Source organism: Hermetia illucens, chromosome 2 (genome assembly GCF_905115235.1).
Source record: "Hermetia illucens chromosome 2, iHerIll2.2.curated.20191125, whole genome shotgun sequence".
In the NCBI taxonomy this organism is placed as follows: Eukaryota; Metazoa; Arthropoda; class Insecta; order Diptera; family Stratiomyidae; genus Hermetia; species Hermetia illucens.
Genome location: NC_051850.1, coordinates 173,401,851 through 173,422,962, shown reverse-complemented (window position 1 = coordinate 173,422,962; position 21,112 = coordinate 173,401,851). Strand labels below are relative to the sequence as shown.

Below are 21,112 nucleotides of genomic sequence, written 5' to 3'. Positions count from 1 at the left end.
TTATTTTGTTGTGAGCTTGATGTAGATCTTGACAGTCACTACTGACCGATGTTCGGACGGAGTCTTGTTATTTTTGCTCTTTGTTTGATGTGAGTTTCAAAGTTTGTAATGACCGTAATGGTTTTGCGATGGTGAAACATCATTCTTAGTGGTCGAAGACGATTATGAGGAGAGAGCTTACCCAAAAACCTAAAAAGGAATTGACTATGAAGGTCTGCCCACAAATATTGGAGCTTCATCGAAGCGATCCGTCGACACGTGCTTGCAAGCCTCGCTCATAGCTAGGTTCGGAAATGTGGGAGATCCTTTGAACACTTTGATCTCTCGCGTGTCACTGCACAAAATTCACGTGTTTCTTCCGGTACGTGGGTTCGCACCTCCCGAAGCGCGAGCTTCCGGTATCCCGACTTGTTTCATCCTGTAAATGCTCGTCGACGCACTTACCACTAATCTTCCCGTCCAACATCAAAATCTTGATTGCCTCAACTCTCCGGTCCAGCTATTCGGCTGTCGAACGATCATCTGGCATCGGTCCCGGTCCAGCTAATTTTCGATCCCGGTCCATGGCCTTGAACTTAAATGTCCATGCCGAGCTTAGCGTCAACAGCAACACATACTGGACGGCAGGTCATTTCCTTTAGCCACGAATAATCGCCAGCCTGCATCTATAATAATAATATGGAATATGAGCAAGTTTATAAACAAATACAATTTGAAATGGTTTAATTAAAATTGGACTATGAAATTTAAGGGAAAGGGACCAGTTGTTGGATTATTTAAAAAATAACAAAAATTTAATTAGTTCAGGTATTGAGTCTTGTATTTAAATGAAGGACGGGATAAGAATTATGAAATAAAGAGGGATAATTGAGAAAACTGAAGGAGTGGAAAAGGATAGGGAGATTATTACACATTATTTGGTCAAATTGACCCCGGTAAAGGCGAAGGGAATAGCGTTCCTCTCGGTAAGCCGCGGACACTGCGGGTTTCCTAGGGATTTTTTTCTGATTATGGTTTTCGACTATAATTTATTGACTATTGTTAATTTTGGCTACTTGAACTTCTTCTTTTTCTTTAGCCCTTATCTCGTTCACAAACGGGGTTGGCTCGTCGTGATCGATTGGACCATTTTGTTCTATAAAAGTTCTGACTTGTATGCCTGATTGTATCCAGCGTATCCAGCCACCATTGTTTCGCCCTGTCTTTTGGACGCTTACCATTGCGATTCGATGTTTTGGCGGTCGAATTCTCAAAGACACCTCACTCGCAACTTGCTCCTTTCTCTTCAATATCTCTTTTATTCACTTGACGCACAAAAGTTGTTTACCTCCCAATTACAAACTAAAATTGAGTCCCCCAAACAACAAAACGCTTTGGTGATGCGGCTATCCTTCGTTGAAGGGAGAATCATTTTGCGTGGCAAGAGACATTTTTGCAGCTAACATTTCTATGATCGATGACGAAAATGGCTAAATCTTCAGTTTCTTTAAATCTATTTGCGTTCTTAGTATGTCCTTTTTGAAATAGATAAGTGATTAGGGGATATTTAAAAGAAAACATCTTTTTTGAATTCGGAATATTTATTCAAGTTACAAATTCTATCGAAGCAAATGTACTTTTCACAATTGCATGGATTCACAAGTTCGTAAAATATACTTTTTTTTTTTAATCGATAATGTGAATATTAATTTAATATCATTCTAAGTTCGTATTTGTGCTATTCGAATAAGAGAATAGTTAATATGAAAGGCACCTTGCAGTCGTGCTAATCTTAAATTATTGCTAAAATTGTATATATATTTTTCTAATTCTTTTAGAGTACATATATGTAGTATAAAATATGTATTTTATCTAGAAATGTGAAACAGAATCGGTAGTGAACTACTGAAAGGCTGCAGGTGTCCACATTTTTCATCAATACCTGAAATCACTTTAAGTGAAGTTATGAGTTTTGGTGCAGTAAAATTATCCTAAATGCGACTATAGCTAAACTCAAAGCATCTAATTTACTCCACTGAAGTGTAATATACAATGTCTTTCCAGTTTTTAAGCAATTCCTATTGTTTCTTTTTGATATTGGAAAATCATCGGCGAATAGCTCTAAGGATTTCCTGAAGTATTCTAAAATATCACTATAAGATTTTTATAAAGCTACCTAATTAACCGATTATAAAACATCTATTTTTATAATATAAAATGTAGATAGAGTAACAATTCAAATCCCTTTCTATGATAAAGCCTTGTAGTCGTTTATAAGCAGAAAATTCATTAATTTTTTAATATAGAACTGCAAAGAACACAGTCGATGAAGGATAGAAAAGGCAGCTTACACGTAGTTTATTCAATTGGAAACTTCTTCTCATATAAAATTCAGATTAGAGGTAGTCATATACATTTAGATTGAATATTCCCGTTATGTAATATGTATAAATGATCCATGTAAAGGTTTAAAAAAAGTTTACAGATATTACACAACTTATACTTTGTATATATATGTATACGTTCTAAATTTTTACAAAGAGGCATTGGATAGTGGTTGTGTATGAGTAGTTTTGATCCCAAATATACATATATGTATTATTAGTCATTAATAATAGATAAAACATCGAAAAAAACATCTATATAATCATTAAAGGTTTCTCGGCGCTGTCGTTTGTATCCGTTGTAGAAAAGGTCTTCTCGGTGGTCTCAGTTATTGGACTAATTGGTAGTAGTGATTTTGTACTAGCAGCTAGCTCATGAGCATCCAACATTGATGGGTCCTGCTGAAACTAGATAAAAGTAATACAGAAACTTAAGTTATAGATAGATTATTATCTTTTGTAAATTATGGAAAAGGTTGACTCTTTCTTCATTTAGATTTCTTTAGCAGGATCTCTTACTTATCCTAACTATCTGAAATAGGAATTAAAGTAATTGCACAAAATTTGATATCTACCATCACACATATATACATATTTTTTTAATGCAGAAATTCCTTGAGCTGCTCGACAGAGAAAAACTAGTTAGATGTATGTAAATTCAAGCCATGAAATTGCATTTTTCTGCATAAAAATTAGAGAGATCTAGACCGGCTGATCGATTGACAGTGGAAGGGTTGGACCGGCAGTCGATTCGAAGCCGCGGTGCGAACACAATCATTACAGAGTAAAGTGAGAGGTCGATAGTAAAGTCATTTGAGAGAGACCCAGTGGTCAGGAAAGTTCACCCTCCAACTATTTAGTTCCAGTGGGAGTCTGATGGGCCCATGCTTTCTTACTAGGAGAATTGGATTGGTAGGAGTTTGGTCGGTGTGGAAGTTTCGAACGGGTGAGAAACTAAGGTGTACACGAATAAGTGGAGGGAATGGGCCATAATCGAACATTTTTAATAGTTAACCTCAATTTGATGCTTTGTATGAGATTTTCTGGTGCCGTTGTGCAGCGGCTGCCTCGACTGACCGATGGATAAAATGCATTTTCTTGTCATCGATAATTTTCAAATGTTTATTGAATGGGTCAAGATGCCGATTTAATTGAGGAGCACTAAAACGAAGCTGCTGGGGAAGAAAGCCGTAAAGCGGGACAGTGCAAAGTTGATTTGGGATACCAAATAACTGCAGAGAATTAACCCAGTAAATGTGAATGTAATCTTATTTAACGATGAAGTGAAGGGTGCAAGAAGGAGAAGAAGAAAAGGAGTTTTCATGGAAGTTTTGGGGAGGGAAGATAGAAGGATAAGATTCACTTTCAAAAGCTTTTTTTGCTTTGTAAATTTATTTACCTGAAGAAAACGCCAAAGTGTTTGTCAAAGAAGAACTAGTAGAATCGTTTTAGTCCCCGATAAATTTCGTTGAAAGTCGGTTCATTTCTCAATTCATTTGAACTACTCTGGAGAGCTCTCGAAGGAAGGGGGCCTGTATCTCCTTTTTCTTGTGCCTTAATCGATATATTCTCATTTGCTTATTTTTTCTATATCTTTATTTTATTTCTAATTTTTTTCTTTTGTTTAATTTACGTTTTCTTAATTTTCCTCATTTCCGGAGTTGTACGGCACCGCGCGTGTGGTTGGGTGGTCTTTTTGATTTTTTTTTTCATTTCCAGGTTTAGCTCGTGTGTTGTTTCATTAGGCTCCCGCGAATCCTCTGGTTTGTATATTTTTTTTATTCTTCAGGATCCGGTGCTCACCCACGCACCCAAAAAGACACTTGAATTTTGTGCAACCACACGTGAGGGATCGAAGTTCGAAGAATCCCTCCGCCTCCCACATTTTTCAGCCTGGCTAGCACTGAGGCGTGTAAACACGTGTCGACGGAGCATTTCGGTGGAGCTTCAAAATTTACGGGCGGACCTTTACGGTAAATTTTGGCATTATTTTAGATTTTTGGGATAATTCCCCCCGTCTCTAGCCACTTAAGATGGTTTTGTCATTATAGTCTGCACGCCTTTGTGCTAGTCAGGGTCAAAAATGACGGTGGGTCCTTTTGGATACCTCAGTAGCTCGGACGGATGTAATTTTTATAACTTGATGACAAACATAACTTAACTTTTCAACTTTTCTGAACTTGACCACCATACGGACTACGGTTATTTACCACTAAGTTGCCAGGCATGGTCAGTTTATTCTACGTCTGGGGACCGTACCTTCACTACCATTGCGTCCTGGAAGGTAGTTTTGATGGCGCCATCATATTTTCGCCCATCAGTCATTTCCTTTTTCACTTGGAAGCTTTGACCCACGCAATTTTACAGTGGGATCCCGGGTTGTTGTACATGCACCTATACACACTTTTCAAATGTAGAACAACAGATTGGTACAGGGGCTACCACCAACTTTTCGGATAAATCGGCGGGGTCCCTTTTCAGCAGCAGTTTACCAGGTCGTACCCAAGATTCATGTAAGGGCAGCTTCCATAAAGCTAAGCGTTTGTTAGCCAACTAGCTAGAGAATTATTTAAGAGGGATAGATTAATGGAGTTGCCACGCCGTGAACTGAGACTTGACGTACAGAGGTAATTTCTTTTCCTCTCGGTCAGTACGGTTCGCCTATTGAGAGTTTAAGGAATTGAGTGAAGACTAAGAGAAGCTTTTCATCTCAGGAAATCCTTAGTCTAAGCACTGAGTTTCCAAGTAAAATTTGATCTGTTCGAACTCTTTGCAGATTGACGTACGTTTAAAGCTGGCAGGGTCCCCGAGTCTTCAACTGCGGTTGCGGGATTCCGAATATGCTCAAACCCTTTTATCTATATGTTGTCATATTCCAGAACTCTATTTCGGTCACGAGGATGTTCGGGTTCACGTAATTGCGTGGACATTGCAACAACATCTAACACGGTAATGTCATCCATACCTATCATTGCAAGTAAATCGGCGATTCCGTTTCTGAGGTCTTTGCACATAAAAATACAACAATAATAGGCGGCTGAGCTCCCGGGAGGCAGGATTGACGACATATAAGTCTTCGGTTCAACGCTTTGTCTACGGCATTAGCGACAAATGATGCGCGGCTGGCCCTGCCATGATATGCGGATGACATAGTCTTGGAGCCACCGTAAGTTGTTTGGCTTGGAATTTGAAAAAGAAATAGCAATGGTCGATGCAAATGGGAGAGGTTGTGCATCGACCTCAAGACAGCTGACGGGATTAGTCACTTGAAAGCAAGCTCCTTATCCCGTCGGTAAGTCGCAAGTTCAAACTCACACTAAACTTATTTCTACCTTCGATTTGTTCAGTTGAAACTGTTGGGAACGCAATCCAATATCAGTTGACAACACACCATAAAGCAGAACTCGATGGGAGCGTTCCGTCATTCGAGGTGTAGGACTTTGGACGTACAGGCCTTATGACATTATCGATCTCCATGGTTGTAAGCCAGTTAAGCGGAGATACATTTCAATCTCTGTCGATCCTCTGTGCTAAGATCGATAGGAGGCAGGCATTATGAGTTGCCGATGAATCACGGGTGAAACCTGATAAAGTGCATTTTTGCCTCGAGGCGTGTGCTTCCCATGAAGTGGATTTTTAGCTGTCTCCTGGAGGCTAGGATTTATTATATCTAGACCGACGGACGCTTTCTGGTAAATTCCACTGAATGAGGAGTCTAGAGATAAAAAGTGCCTTCAAAGTGCCAAGCCTAATGCTCTATCAGTTCGCGATTAGGTCATCAAACCACGCAGGGCTTGATAGAAAAAATCCTCCCTGTTCATTTGCACCACCAAGCATTCGTGTACTTGGATGAGTCGCTTCTCAGAGATGCCGATTGAAGCATTTGAGCCTATTGTCCAAAGTGGCTCTTTCCGGAAGAGCAAATTTGTAACGAAGGGGGCTCGATACTTGGCGCACACCGTAGGCAATGGGACGGTTTGTACCAATCCTGCGAAGGTAGGTGCTATCTCGGGTTTTTCGCGTCCGAAACCCATCAGACAATCAAACAACTGCGGTGGTTCCTGAGAATGCGTGGCTGGTATTGCTGCATTTCGCTTTGCAGACTACTCCGCTGACAGATATGTCTCCGAAAAAGGCTTAGCATTGCTCGTCTGAGGAAGCTGCCTTTCCTTGTCTTTGATACTTTTAAAAGGAATGTCCTTTCGGCGCCGGTTTTGTGCAGTTCCATTTTGTCCAAGCCTTTTGGTTTGTGATGCAAATCAACATAGGAGTGTTTTTGATGCAAAAGAGACAGAAGAGGTATGAAGTTCCTATAGCGTATATATTGAAAAATCTTACTCAAGTTCAGTGAAACTTGCTTGCCATCGAGCAGGAATGCTTGTCAGCGGTGAAGGCAGTGCGTAAAATTTTGAGCGTACATTGAATGCACAACATTCGGAATGGTAATTGACCCCGCTTCGCCCAAATGGCTGATGAACTAGTCAGAATGTATCCGAAAGAATCTTAATAAATTCCTTACTCTGCAGGTATGCGATAGATAGATACAAGTGAATTAATCGTGTCTCGGAAGCTGAGTTGCAAAAACAACAAGCTTTTAAGTTTTGGGAGCCTGGGTCCAGGATCATTCTTTAAGTGCACATGGGAGAGTTGGTAACACCCTTGTGTAGACTGCGATTGCGCAGGGCTATATTCATAAAGCTTCCAACCAAATGATCCGACCTCCAATGGCCCGCATCGTTGTGGTGTACCATGCACCGGAAACATTGATGTAATATAATAGTTGTTCTCGGTTCTATTTCGAAGTTTTCAGTCATGGATGGAATACCTTGAGAAGAGAGTCTTTCATGTCCTCGGAATCCCTGAGGTCTATGGATTTCAGCGGTCTTTGAACCAGTATGACATTCATGATAGTTACATCGCCGTATACTCCTCACAGCACAACTTCACAGCCTCGGTTAGAGTAAATCACTCAGCTTGAACGGATGAGCATATCGGTCATTATGGGATTTGAGACTGTGATACCAAGTTTAACAACCGTTCTCTTCACTTAGTAAAGCACGTTTTGGTAGGTAGGTCATCCTATCATGAGGTGGTTAGGAAAATCACGGTCATCCATGGGAATATCTTAGCAATTTTACGACGGCAAGATAAATTTGCTATTCTCAGGGTAGAAGTCTAGTGGCATATCCTGCGAGTCCATGAGATACAGGAGACGTCCAATGATAACAGTGCCACCAGGCAGTGCATTGATAAATTGGATCAGAATTTCGTTTAAAGGAAAAGTTGGAGTTAGAGGAGATGGAGAGTTGTAATTAGGTTGAGTATCTTTCATGCGAAGAAGCTAAAAGTCTAGATCATCATTTTGATTTTCAGCTGTCTTTTCTTGAACAGATCTCGGGAACTAAGCTGCTCTGCTGGTCCTAGATGCCCTGTTGTATCCACGGCTCTGTGTGGTGCCAATTATCTGTTTCTTTATTATCTTGATCCGAGCCGTCGGAGAAGTTTGTTAAATTTCGTGCAATATTTCCTTTTTTCACCGCTAACTTATTTTTTTTTCCACTTCATTATGATATATCCAATTTTGTCAAAATTACCATCATGGTTAACCAAAATCAAAGACGAGGGTTGAGCAATTACAAAAGGACCAGTTTGCAGCAATACTGCACTCATTTTGTTTTCATTTCCGTCCCATGAGTTATAATGCTCCCATCTGCGTTGACAACTTGGAGCAATATTCCATTTATTTTACCTTAATGAAGTTGCCGACACAGTTTTCCGAGAAGCCTGCATTCTTCCTCCATTGTTTTACGCCACGTAGTTCTAGAATGACTCACTCGTTACTCCCATAAAGTAGCATAAATATTACCCATCAATGCCAATAGGAAGAGGGGACCTGTCAGACTGAGAAGCTAAAAGTAGCACTTTTATTTGATCATGGCCGTGCATCGAATCAAGCCCAAGGTGCTTGGTGTTGTGGTCTTCATCTGTTGTTAGGTACCAGGATTCACCTTGTGTTAGAAATCGTGGTTATCAAGGGATTGGGGCAGTAAACGTCAGTAACGAGAAGCCGAGACAATTGGGTCTCAAAGAAAATAAGAGTGGCTTCGAGTGATTTGAAGCTGCTAATGGAAGGGAAACATTGGTGAGACAAGAATTTCTCGGCGATGAGGATATCTGTGGTCTACCCACGTATGGAGCGAGGAATCGATTGTAGGCGGTTGGTACCGAAAAGTTTGAATTTGGGAAAGCTGAGTTTATACTGATAGTGCAACTTGGTTTCACAAAGGAGCAGTATGTGGCGCTTGTCTTCGTCGAGAAATAGCTCTAATTAGTGTCAGTGAGTTTGCGCTCATGATGGACCTCCGTTCCCATGTTCAATTCATTAATTCTAATGTCCGTTGGTGGAAGTTAGGATGTCAACCATCGCCTTGAACATACGCAAAAATTTATGCGATTTCTTTGCGAATTCGATGAGTTCGGGATTGGACATGGTGTTGGGGTTTGCTGGGTAAGACTGGGCGGTTTCGCATGGCGCCTGCCAAAGATTGAAGCCGATTTAGCAGTGGGACAGCTCAACGCTCGAATGTTTTGGATAAGGGTGGGATAGGAGGGTGCGCTTGTTTTTCAGCCTTTCTCCTCATCACGACCTAAACAAAACTTGGTCAAGGTGGTCGTTGCCTTCGGAATTGGTGCATATATGACACAACTTTAATATGACAATTGATTAGCTGCATTCGTTGGCAATTTTTGAATTGTAGCATCTGTATGTTTCGGATTTCTTTGAGGGCAAATATTATACGCTGGACTTCCTTATGTTTTTGATGTGGTCTTTATGGAAGTTGCCGTTAAAAGTGACCAATCAGAGTTCCACCTGGATATTCATGGTTTTCGCCTGGGTTGTGACGATAGGCTTGACGCTGATGACATTGGAAATTCATTGGGCCTTTAAATCAGGTGGTATATGTGAAAAACTTGCTATACTCTCCACAAGAATTTTCTTAACGATAGAGAGTAGTCTACCACCGTCTTTATAATAATCTGGTGTGAGTTGTCAGATTTTTCTTCAATAATTAGTAATTCGGTAGGGGCTGGGAAATATTGTTCTTCATTTGCTTAAATGCATCAAGCCACTCATTGGCAACAAGAGGAGGAATTTTCAGATTTAGCTCCTTCATGGTCGGTGTTGGTGCCTTAGTATTCCAGAAGTCTTCGGGACAGCCGCCGGTTGTTTTGTTGTCTGCGTTGGAGCTGGATATTGACCAACGGGGAATGATGTAAACTTTCCTGAGGGGGCGTTTGCTCCAGTTTTTACTGGTTATAGTTGGGTCCTAATTCAATTGGATTATTGCGCTAACGATTATTATTATTATAGTTGGGGTGAAGACGAATTAAGAGGTTTATACCGACCAAAGGCCTAGTCAATGGTTACTTTTAGAGAGCCTACGGTTGCCTGAAGTGGCGTGATTGTTGCCTTTATTTCTTCAATTAGCTCTTCCTGGGAATAGTTCCTGATCAACGCTTCCATGAGAGGTTTAAATGTCGATTTTAGCAGTAATCCCTTTTATCTTAAGGACTTGCTGCTGGGTCTTTAACTGTTTCGTCAGAGCCATTAACCAATTCGGACTCCTTATTCGTTGGCATAATGATCTCCGACATCTGCAGAATCATCCGGAGTGGTATTCTGCTACTTCTCTAACCTTTGAGTGTCTATATATGAGATTTTATGACTAGCTCCACCTCATACCTCATACCTGATCATTTGGCGATAGATTACTATATTCGAAAATTTAAACTTGCACTTTGCGCCCTGCACACAACGTTTCGTCAGATTCCAAAGTGAGTTCGTCTGCGGACTCTGAGGACTGACAATTTTGGTTTTGTTGGTGTTTATGTTCAGCCCGACTGTGGTTTCTCCTTTTCTAGGTCGAGAACCAAAGTCCATAGCTCGGTCTGACAGTAAGCAGGTGTTATCAGTGTTGTGGGGATGTTTGAGGAAATATGACATTACCCATTAAACTCATCTACGGATCAGACAGCATGAAGAACATTATCGATGATGAGAAGAAAAAACATCGGTATTAGAATAGAGCCCGGTCAGGCTCTCCTTAAGACATCCGATTCCTCTGAGATACTACCTCTCTTGAGTGCGTCTTCTACGTAAAAGGCGGCTAAAAGAAATTTGTGAGCTAGCAACCCGCCAATTCTGAATATTTCGTCATATCAAAATTTAAACAAAACCTCGGATAGGAGCTGACTTCATAGCTATGATTTTTGGCTATCGAAAAGAGTTATGGTTGGTTTCTATAACAGTATCTCCAACGTGACCAGAATTCCAGCGATAAAAGGTGGATATTCTGAGCTTAAGCGAAATGAAATGGTGGAACTCAGGAAAGTACTACTCTCTCACACTGTACTTTTGTATTCTGGAAAGCTTGATGGTAGGGAACAGTGAGTCCTAGGGGGTTTTACGTGAGTACCTGTCTTGTGGACTTAATCCCACGGTCTCCTCAAGACACGGATTGATTTTATGACTACAATCAGAGCCCCGCTGTAACAAGGAACAACGGTACCAGTCTATACTAAGTGCATGGCTCAGCATACTGGTGGATGCAAGACCTACCTAAATCTCTATCGAACTAAGGAGTACGGCACCCGTGTTGAAATGCAACACCACGCCAAGGCCTGAAGGTCTCTGTTCGCTTGAACGCAACCATAACCCCCATGAAACTCCCACTAGGGGGCCAATCGCCAACAACCTAACTGAACGCACATACAACAGGAATTCTCCTGAAGTATGTGAGTCCAGGGGCTATCCCGGTTCCCATGGTATCAGTATACCCCTGGTAAGGGTCCGTGACTATTGCCACTTCAGATGAGTCCCCGTGCAGACTCGGGTCTGATCGTCCTAATTAGGCTTTTGGAGCATTTGCCAGGTTCTCCTCGGTCACTTGGTTTTGGTTTGGCTGACAGGGTTGCCGCCCCCTATTCTTCCCTGCCACCTCTGAGCACCGGTGGTAGGGGACAGAAACTTCGTGTAAGACTGCTGTGGTCGACTACTGTAAGTAGCTCAATCTTGAGCTGGGAGCGAGGTTTTTAATAGAATCTTGACTGCCACATTACGGTCCTGGTTAAAGAGCATTGCAATTGTGCAGTGCTACGTTCCAACGGAGATTTCCGATATAGTGGAAAAGGATGCTTACTATGAGCAATTACACGGAATTCAGGAGAGGTTTTATAAAGGTGACATTGTGCTCCTAATGGGTAATTTGAATGCCAAGGTGGGTTGACCTTGCTCGGGCATATGATGATAGGTTTGGATTTTTTTTCGTCTGTCCAAAGTTGAAATAATACCACCAGGGAGCAATCTAAGGAAACTTTCAAGTATTTAAATCGAAGTAACCGATCAGCGTATGGCTGGCCCACTGCTGCTTACTTTCCCAAGGCAGTTATTTAAAGGGAGACAATATTGATGATTGGCTTCCCAAGGCAGTTATTTAAAGGGAGACAATATTAACTTGTTATTCTATTCGGATAAAGCAAATGAGCAAATCAGTCTCATTACTTAACTTACACACATCGTATGAGGCAATTCCGAATCATAACGCAACGTTTCAAGTTTTCTTCAGGCAGTTTATCTAGATACTTTCACCCTAATTAGTACAACTCTGCAGTCGTTCCATGGATGTCTCATGTACACAAGCGAGCGTCTACCTAATGAGCAGCTAGGGTTATAATTTCATTACCTACCAGTTCCCCAACACCATTAACATCAGCAATTCACCTACTTAACATATCCCAGAAATTTCACGGGTACAGAATAAATTTTCGCTCTAGAGTATCTTTATTCTTGTTAATGCCAACATATTTTCAATTTAACTTAATTTGGCTCCAAGACATCCGAAGCCAGCCCAGTTAGTTCTTGTTACATATCATTAAGTTATGTTCTTGGCGGAAATCACTGAATAGTCCTCCCAGGACACCCCACCATGCAAGCTTATCGATTATTCATTACTTCGTATCCTTTGCACACTTCACCCGCAAAGATGAACTCGAGTGACTGGTGTGCGAGGCTAAATTTGTTGTATCGCTCTCCAGTGTGATTGCCTAATTGTCAATTTACAGTCCCTAATAGCTGTAACCAAGCTGGGTATTCAAAATGATTTCACTTCAACAAGCCTTCAAGTCCTTCACTTGCAGGATAACCTTTAGGGATATTGCGCTCTTACTTGTACTCATCTTGGTATGGTACTTGGAAGATTTAGATTTTATTTATCATAATTTTGGGAGGATATATTCTGTCATTATTTTAATGGGAAGACAAAGATTGGATACACAATGTTGGAGTGTTTTTTTCAATAGTGAATAGGACACCAACTGGGTGATTATTTACCATAACCTGTTAAGGAAGATATTTGAGAATTCCACTTTTAGATCAATAAGGAAAAGAACTCTATTACTCAAATAAGGTGCAATAAATAATTCATTCTTGACGAATATATAGCGATATACATTTTTAAGTACTTTCCGTACATAAATGAAGACCTGAAGCTCAGCACTTCTTCTTCCTGTTCCCTTCGATGAATTATTCAAAACCAGACGTACATTAATGTGTTTGTATCACGCTGTTATGGTTCTCATCCCGACCCTACCTGAATCTATAAAAATATGATATATCGTAATAATGAACCCTTATGCTCAGGGTCCTTGGCGCTACTTTGGGGTAAACAAAACAGAAGTAATGCCCAAAATTATGTGTACATTTCCTTTGGGCGGTAATTTTGCGGTTGATTCTTTAACAACAATCATCAAAAGCTATTTAAATGCAAAAAATGTGTAATTAATGGAGCACGTATTCCTTCAAATGTAATTTCGGAAATTGTGGTTGAAATTGAATTCCTGGAGGCAATCCTTTGTTGAAAGTTGGTGTGGGTTGGTATTTTATATGAAACGAAGGGATGAAGTTTGTGTAGAGTAAATAAAGCTGTCATTAGAAAAATATCATTATTTTGGTGTCTTTGTGGGTAGAAATTATAATTACTCCCAGTGAATTGTTGGAAATTTTATGGTGGAGAAAAATCGTTACGCATTTTCCACCGCCGACGGTAATTGCGGGAGAAAAAATCCACGCATAAGGTTTGGTGTTAGTGTTATTTATGTGACGAAGTGCATTATTGTGCGCTCATCTGTTCACGGCTTGCCATAAGGATGGGAAAACACACTCAGCAAAACCATTTAAGCAAAGATACGTCAATAGATTAACCACATGGGTCACGGACCAGTTAGCTACCTCGTCCCTATCCCCAAAGATACACGACGACATTCCGTGCCCTTCGCCGCTGGACAATTTTTATGAATTCTGTAGTATAGTTGATATCTTGTAGTGGGGACTAAACTTTGCTAACAGCAGGAAGCTGCGGACGCAGATTTGATTGCCTAAGTATTACCGGAGCAATGAATAGTACGCCGACCGTGGCACTTGAAGCTATTCCAAATTTACCCCCAATTCGTTTGGAAGTGAATTGAAAAGCAGATAACCACGCATATAGGCCTGATACTATTGGCGCGTGGAAAGGTGGCCAGTCTGACGGTCATGCAACCATCTGATATGTCTTCGCAAACATCAGGTGGCTTTGATACACACCGATCATATGGTTTTCAGATTCTTCTAAAAGACATATTCCGCCGTAAAGTGATGATGAATGATTAGAGGAGAATGGTCTATAAAAGGCTACGAATGTTTGGGATTACAGACTTAATAATCTTCACCGACGTTTCAGTCATGAAAAACGGATCGGGCGCAGGAGTGTTCTCGGGGAATCCAATTCCAATTATGGAACTGGCTCGACCTCTCGGAAAAATGACAACCATATTCTAGGCGCAGATATATGCCATTCCATTGGCAACAGAAGAATATTTGCGGCAAAAAGAGGAGTCGCATTATTTGAATCTGTTCCGGCAGTCGAGCAGTATTATCAGCACTAAACAACAACGACATATCAAGCCAGTTGGAGTGGAGTTGTCATCAGATGCTGCTGAAACTAGGTTGACTGAACGAAACATTCCAGACATGGGTGCCATCGCTGGTAATGAGGAAGCTAAGAGACTAGTTCGGCAAGGTTCCGAATTCACAATGGCGAGGCCAGAACTTGGCATCCGGTCATGTACTGTCAGGTCTACTCTGAAGGGGGAAATGGCAAGGATTCACGCAGCTGAGTGGAGAAATTTGAACTAGTGCCAGCAAACGAAAATATGGCTTGAGGGAACAGGGAGTCACGCATTTTGTATGTCCCTTAAGAAGTGGAACATGAAAACCCTAATAGGGCTCTCAACGGGACGTTGCCCCTTGGCGCTCCCCACACTAAATTAAACTAACTAAACAAATATTGTTACAGCACGGGTGTCCTATTGCAGAACCAAACAGCACCCATTTCTTCACCATAGCCCTACGAATTTATTAACAGGCAAGCTATATGCAAAATATGAAGGGCCTCCTTGGTAGATTACGATATTCTGTATTTATTTTCTTGTAATACAAGCATGCTTGTTCGCTGTAAGATAATTCATTCAACGACTCACTTTAATCTCTCTGAAGCCACCGACAATCACCTTTGGACTTCAGCCCCTTGCGTCGAGAACAATATTGTCAGGTAGGTTGCTGGCAATCACCTTTGGCCCCTTCCAACAATATGAACCTTAGTGGTGCATAGCAGCCGTGCACGTATTCGCGGCTTACTTTCGGATATTAAATCGCTTTTTTGGGTCCTTCAGATATTGCTAACATTTCCACTTGCTTTTCTCAGATCGGGGTCAGTCTCAATTTTCTTGAAATTTCTATGTACGGTAAATTGCCCTTTCTAGATATAACAATTGCTTTTGGGGAATTAGTACCGTTGGTTTCTTCTTCACCTTTCAAATTGCGACCTTGATCTTCACTCTCCGTTGATTTCTACATTTATATTTGATAAATAAACAGCTTAACTACTTTCGTTGCAAGCTACATGGAAAGTAGTTGTTCCGGATCTCTTTTCTCCGTGAGTGTTCTACACAATCTTTCACCATTAACAGTTATTGAGCTTCCTAGAGCTCGGTCCTATCTGAGCTTTGGTATTGGAGTAGACCTTAGAACTTAGAAACTTCTTCTGTTCTTTTTTGGAGGCTGTGGAGAAATCTCCATGAGATCTTACAAAAATAGTTTACGTGATTCAATATATCTAGCACAATTTCAAAGGAACTGCCTGTTGGTTACATCCTCCTCTTCGTAGCTTTGGGCATATTCAACATACTCGACATATCGAGTCTGGCGGCACAGTCCTCTGTAGGCCAATAACCTGTGCAAGCCGTGATAATCTAGTATGCATTTTCACGCGTCAAGCCCAAAAGCTCCCGGAATCGGAACTCGTTTTGGGCGGCCAAATCGCACTTGACTTTCAAAGTCACCAGCGAGCCGCAGACAAAGCCCACCGAAGGACTGCCAAAAGCAGAGCCTCGCTTGACCAGACTGCTCAGTGCACAATCCTATCAGCTTGAAAGATGTCGCCGCTGAGTGCAAAGCTTTAAGGGAGGCTTGGCTATCGGTCGGAATAGCTGTGTTTGGCTTGGGGTTGCCAGTTGTCAGACATTGATTCCCTGTCTCATACTTTGAGAATCAGTTGGTGAGCCACTTGGTGTAATTGGTCGCCGCCTGGCAACTTATGGTTTTTAAGGCGATGAATTGCACGGACTGTTTCTTCTATACTTGGTGGTGGCAGTATTTGTCCGTCGTCTTCAGTTGGCGGGACCTCCAACTTACCGATGTTCTGGTTGTTCAGTAGCTCGTCAAAGTACTCAACCCATCGCTCCAATATGCCCATTCTGTCGGAAATCAGATTTCCCTCTTTGTCTCGGCAGGATGAGCATCGAGGTGTATAAGGCTTCATCCTGCTGACTTGTTAGTAAAACTTCCGCGCCTGGTGCGGTTGCTCCCTGTACTTTTCTAGTTTCCAGACTTGTTGGTTCTCCCAGGCTTCCTTTTTCCGTCTGTGAAGTCGCTTCTCCGCTCGACGAAGTTCGTGGTAAGTCTCTGCGCGTGCCTGCGTTCTTTGAGAGAGAATGCAACATTACTCGGTATTCGGCATTCTTCCGTTCCGTAGCTAGCTTACATTCATCGTCAAACCAGCCGTTCCTAGATGGTCAGTCGAAACCTAACTGACCTTGTAGCTGGCACTGCGCTCGTTTGACTTTGCCGCCAATGGCGCGTATTAGGAGATTCCCTTTTAACATAAAGATCATCATCATGATTACAATATCACCTTTAGGAAGTCTTTCCTGAACTTACAGTACAGAATGTACAAAAATACAGTGCTGTTGAGTACTCTCCAGAGTCTCATAATCTCAATTTGCGTAGGCTCATTCAGCCTCAATGGCCAGGATTCTCTTTCAGTTGGAGAAAGCAAAAGATTTTAAGGGCTTTTGATATCGTGCGTGCATACATTGCAGAAAGCAACCATAAACTATTTTCGACAGCCAAAGGTCATCGCCGTGAAGCCAGTCCCTATCTGAGGCTTGATTGACGTTTCGGTAGCAGAAGAGCTTCAAAATTTGCAGATTGCTGGCCTACAAATTTCTATCCTTTTTAGTTTAAGCTAGGCTTTCCAGAGTACAAAATAACAATGTCACATAGGGAAGAGAAATGCTGTCCGGCGTCCCACACGCTCTCCCTCAAGTTGGTGAAAGTCCTCAATATTGTTGTCAGGACATGCGTACACTTCAGAAACCAGTCATAAACTGTTTTCGAAAGTCAAGGGTATTAGCAAGAAAATTTCGTAATTTGCAGGTTACTAGCACTAAAATTTCCATTTTAATTGAGTTTTTTGGCGAACAAGGTATATTTGTGGTCAAAGGGTAGTATAAGTCCCAGGGCGAAACGTGGATTGGTACCCACGATGGAGCATAAAACCTGGGAAATGCTCTACTACCAAATCCTATCTCCACCTCTACGTGGTGACCGCTGGGAGCTCTTTCTTAACGAAAAGCTGCAGACGGAGAAGGATGAAGGCGAGCCTCCCGCGCCTAAAAACGGGACAAATTGTACCAACTGGTCCTCCAGGTTGGGGGTTGGGTAGGGCTAACAACCCTACACGGAAAACAACTTGTTACGAAGCCACAACAGGAGTCTCGGACAGGACGGACTTTGAAACGACGGATCCGGCAACGACAACGGATGAACGATTTGCGCATTTTCTTATGGAACGTGCGCTCCCTGTACAGAGATGAAGCTGATGAGCAGCTAGCCGATACCCTGTCCCAATATAGGGCTGATATAACAGCGTTACAAGAGATGCGATGGACAGGGACCGGTTTCCTGGAGAAGAGCCACTACACCATGTATTATAGCGGTCATCCAGTAAACCATGTGTTCGGAGTAGGTTTCTTAGTCAGCCAAAAAATGAAACCTGCTGTTATCGGCTTTGAAAACATAAGCGAACGGCTATGCACTCTGCGCTTGCGAGGCAAGTTTAGAAATATAAGCCTCATAAACGTTCACGCCCCTACAGAGGAGACTGCAGAGTCGGAGAAGGATACCTTCTACGAGGCAGTAGAACGAACCCTCGAAGCCTGCCCTAGATATGATATCAAAATCATACTTGGGGATTTTAACAGCCAAGTAGGGAAGGAGCACGTATTCAGGCGATACGTTGCCTCCCATAGCTTACACGAAAAAAACAAATGATAACGGACTGCGGATTATTCAATTAGCAGGGTCACACGAAATGGTTGTTGGAAGTACCTGGTTTGCGCGGAAAGCGGTCCACAAACATACGTGGGCCTCTCCAGACGGGACCACTTTTAACCAAATTGACCACGTGTTGATCGAACGCCGCCACCTCTCAGCCTTGATGAATGTCAGAACATATAGGGGGGCCAAAATAGACTCGGATCACTATCTCGTTGGCATGGTGTTCCGAGCTCGAATAACAATACCACCTCTGACAATCAGGTGAGAGTGAACACTGAAGCCATCCACAACACAACCCTCCGCGACACCTATAAGAGGGAAATGGATGCCGCAATAACCGCAGTCAACAGAGGACCTGGAGATGAAGCATCAACAAATGATCTTCACAATCACCTGAAGAACGTTATCATGGATACGGCCACAAACATACTTGGCCCCAGCCGCAAAAGGAGTCGGAACGGCTGGTTTGACGATGAATGTAAGCTAGCAACGGAACGGAAGAATGCTGCATACCGAGTAATGTTGCATTCTCAAAGAACGCGGGCACGTGCAGAGACTTATCACGAACTCCGTCGAGCGGAGAAGCGACTTCACAGACGGAAAAAGGAAGCCTGGGAAAACCAACAAGTCCGTGAACTCGAAAAGTACAGGGAGCAACCGCACCAGGCCCGACGGCGGAAGTTTTTCCAACAAGTCAGCAGGATGAAGCCTTATACACCTCGATGCTCATCCTGCCGAGACATAGAGGGAAATCTGATTTCCGACAGAATGGGCATATTGGAGCGATGGGTTGAGTACTTTGATGAGCTACTGAACAACCAGAACATCGACGAGTTGGAGGTCCCGCCAACTGAAGACGACGGACAAATACTGCCACCACCAAGTTTAGGAGAAACAGTGCGTGCAATTCACTGGCTAAAAAATCATAAGTCACCAGGAGCCGATGGAATTACAGCCGAATTGGTTAAATATGGAGGCGACCAATTACACCAAGTGGTTCATCAACTTGTGCTCAAGGTATGGGACAGCGAATCAATGCCTGACGATTGGCAACGAGGTATTATCTGTCTCATACATAAAAAGGGAGATATCACACAGTGCAGTAATTATAGAGGCATCATGTTGCTGAGTACCATCTATAAGATATTCTCCACTATCTAGCTAGGCCGGATAGCCCCATACGCCCAGAACATCATTGGCCCATACCAAAGAGGCTTCACTCCAGGCAAATCAGCAACAGATCAGATTTTCTCTCTGCAGCAAGCGATAGAAAAACTGTTGGAATATGGACAACAGTTGTACCATCTGTTCATCGACTTTAAAGCCGCCTATGATAGCATAGCCAGAGTAAAACTGTACACGGCCATGAGAGAATTCGTTATCCCAACGAAATTAATAAGACTGACTAGGCTGACCCTGACCAATGTGCGAGGCCAGATAAAAACAGCAGGATCACTCTCAAGACCATTCGACATCAACAACGGTCTACGACAAGGGGATGCGCTATCATGCGTTCTCTTTAACCTGGCCCTTGAGAAAGTGATCCGTGATGCTGAGGTATATGCAAGAGGTACGATCCTCTTTAAATCCACCCAACTACTGGCCTATGCTGACGATATCGACATCATGAGAAGAGCCACCCGAGACGTACAAACTGTCTTCATCCAGATCGAGCAGGCGGCGCGAGATCTTGGGCTGCACATCAATGAAGGCAAGACAAAATACATGGTGGCAACGTCAGCACCGAAGACGAATCAACCAACAACATCAAACCGCACTGGTCAAGCACGAAGAAGAATAAGGATAGGGGAATACAACTTTGAGACCGTTAACAATTTCTCCTATCTAGGGTCGAAAATCACAACCGATAACAGCTACGATAATGAAATCCGCGCACGGTTGTTGTCAGTCAACAGAGCCTATTTCAGCTTACAAAGACTGTTCCGCTCGAAACGTCTCACCATAGGGTCAAAGCTCTTACTGTACAAGACTATGATCTTGCCAGTCCTCATGTATTCCTCGGAAACTTGGGTTCTTAGCAAGAAAAATTGCGAACTCTTGGCCGCGTTCGAGAGAAGAATCCTCTGAAGAATTTTTGGCCCCTTACATGAGGATGGGCGATTCCGTAGCCTACACAATGACGAAATCTATGAGCGATACCATGACCGTCCGGTTGTGGATAAAATGCGGCTCAATAGGTTACGGTGGGCGGGTCACTTAATCCGTATGGATGAGGATGATCCAGCCCAAAAAGTCTATAAGGGCAATATCTATGGTAGAAAAAGAAGACGAGGTAGACCCTGCCTGAGATGGAAGAGCGATGGTGTAGGGCAGGACGCCAGACATCGAATTGGTGGAACTCGGCGCAAAACCGGGATGTCTGGAGTTCCTTATTAAGGCAGGCCTAGACCGGATACCGGTTGTTGCGCCGTTGATGATAATGATGATGAAGGTATATTTTGAGCACAATTTTGAGCCTCAATTTAATGGACTGTTACTGCACCTACAGGAGCTCGCTAGTGCCTACAGTGTTTCCAGCCCATTGTATAAATTGTAGGTGGGAACTATGTATGTTATAGTCGGTAGAATATTGCTATTTAAACCGACAGCCAAGTAGCTATTAAGGCACTTAAGTCTTACCAGGTGAATTTTAAATTGGTAGAGGAATGCCTTAACCAGCTAAACATACTCGGTTCGCTCAGTAAGGTCTGGATACTCTGGGTTCCAGACAACATTGGGTTAGAAGGCAATGGGTTAGAAGGCATAGGACGAGCTGAGCAGGAAAGAAGCAGTTATGCTGCTCTAGGGGCCAGAGACATTCTGTGAATTTGGAAATGGGTTCATGGCTACTACGCTAAAAAAACAAGGAGGAACGGCTGAGGAAACTGTACTGGACGAATTACCAGGAATAGAATAGTCCAGCGTGCTCATGAGGGGATACGAACCCAAGTATTGAAAAGACTTTTTAAACTTTGCTAAGAAGAACTTCCAGATCATAGTGGAAACTGGGTCACTGCAGGCTAAACCATGACCT

The 21,112-nt window shown here is 42.5% G+C and overlaps 2 protein-coding genes across 2 annotated transcripts in view; one reads left to right on the top strand and one right to left on the bottom strand.

The window, feature by feature from the left end:
- Positions 1–21,112, top strand: part of LOC119647676 (cilia- and flagella-associated protein 298) — a 300,430-nt gene that overhangs the window by 15,886 nt on the left and 263,432 nt on the right. The gene's annotated exons all lie outside the window — the stretch shown is intronic.
- Positions 1,562–21,112, bottom strand: part of LOC119647672 — a 118,797-nt gene continuing 99,246 nt past the window's right edge. Inside the window, exon 11 of the mRNA XM_038048750.1 lies at positions 1,562–2,771. Coding sequence (XP_037904678.1) covers positions 2,619–2,771 — 153 coding nt within the window. The 3' untranslated portion in view covers positions 1,562–2,618. The remainder of the gene's footprint in view (positions 2,772–21,112) is intronic.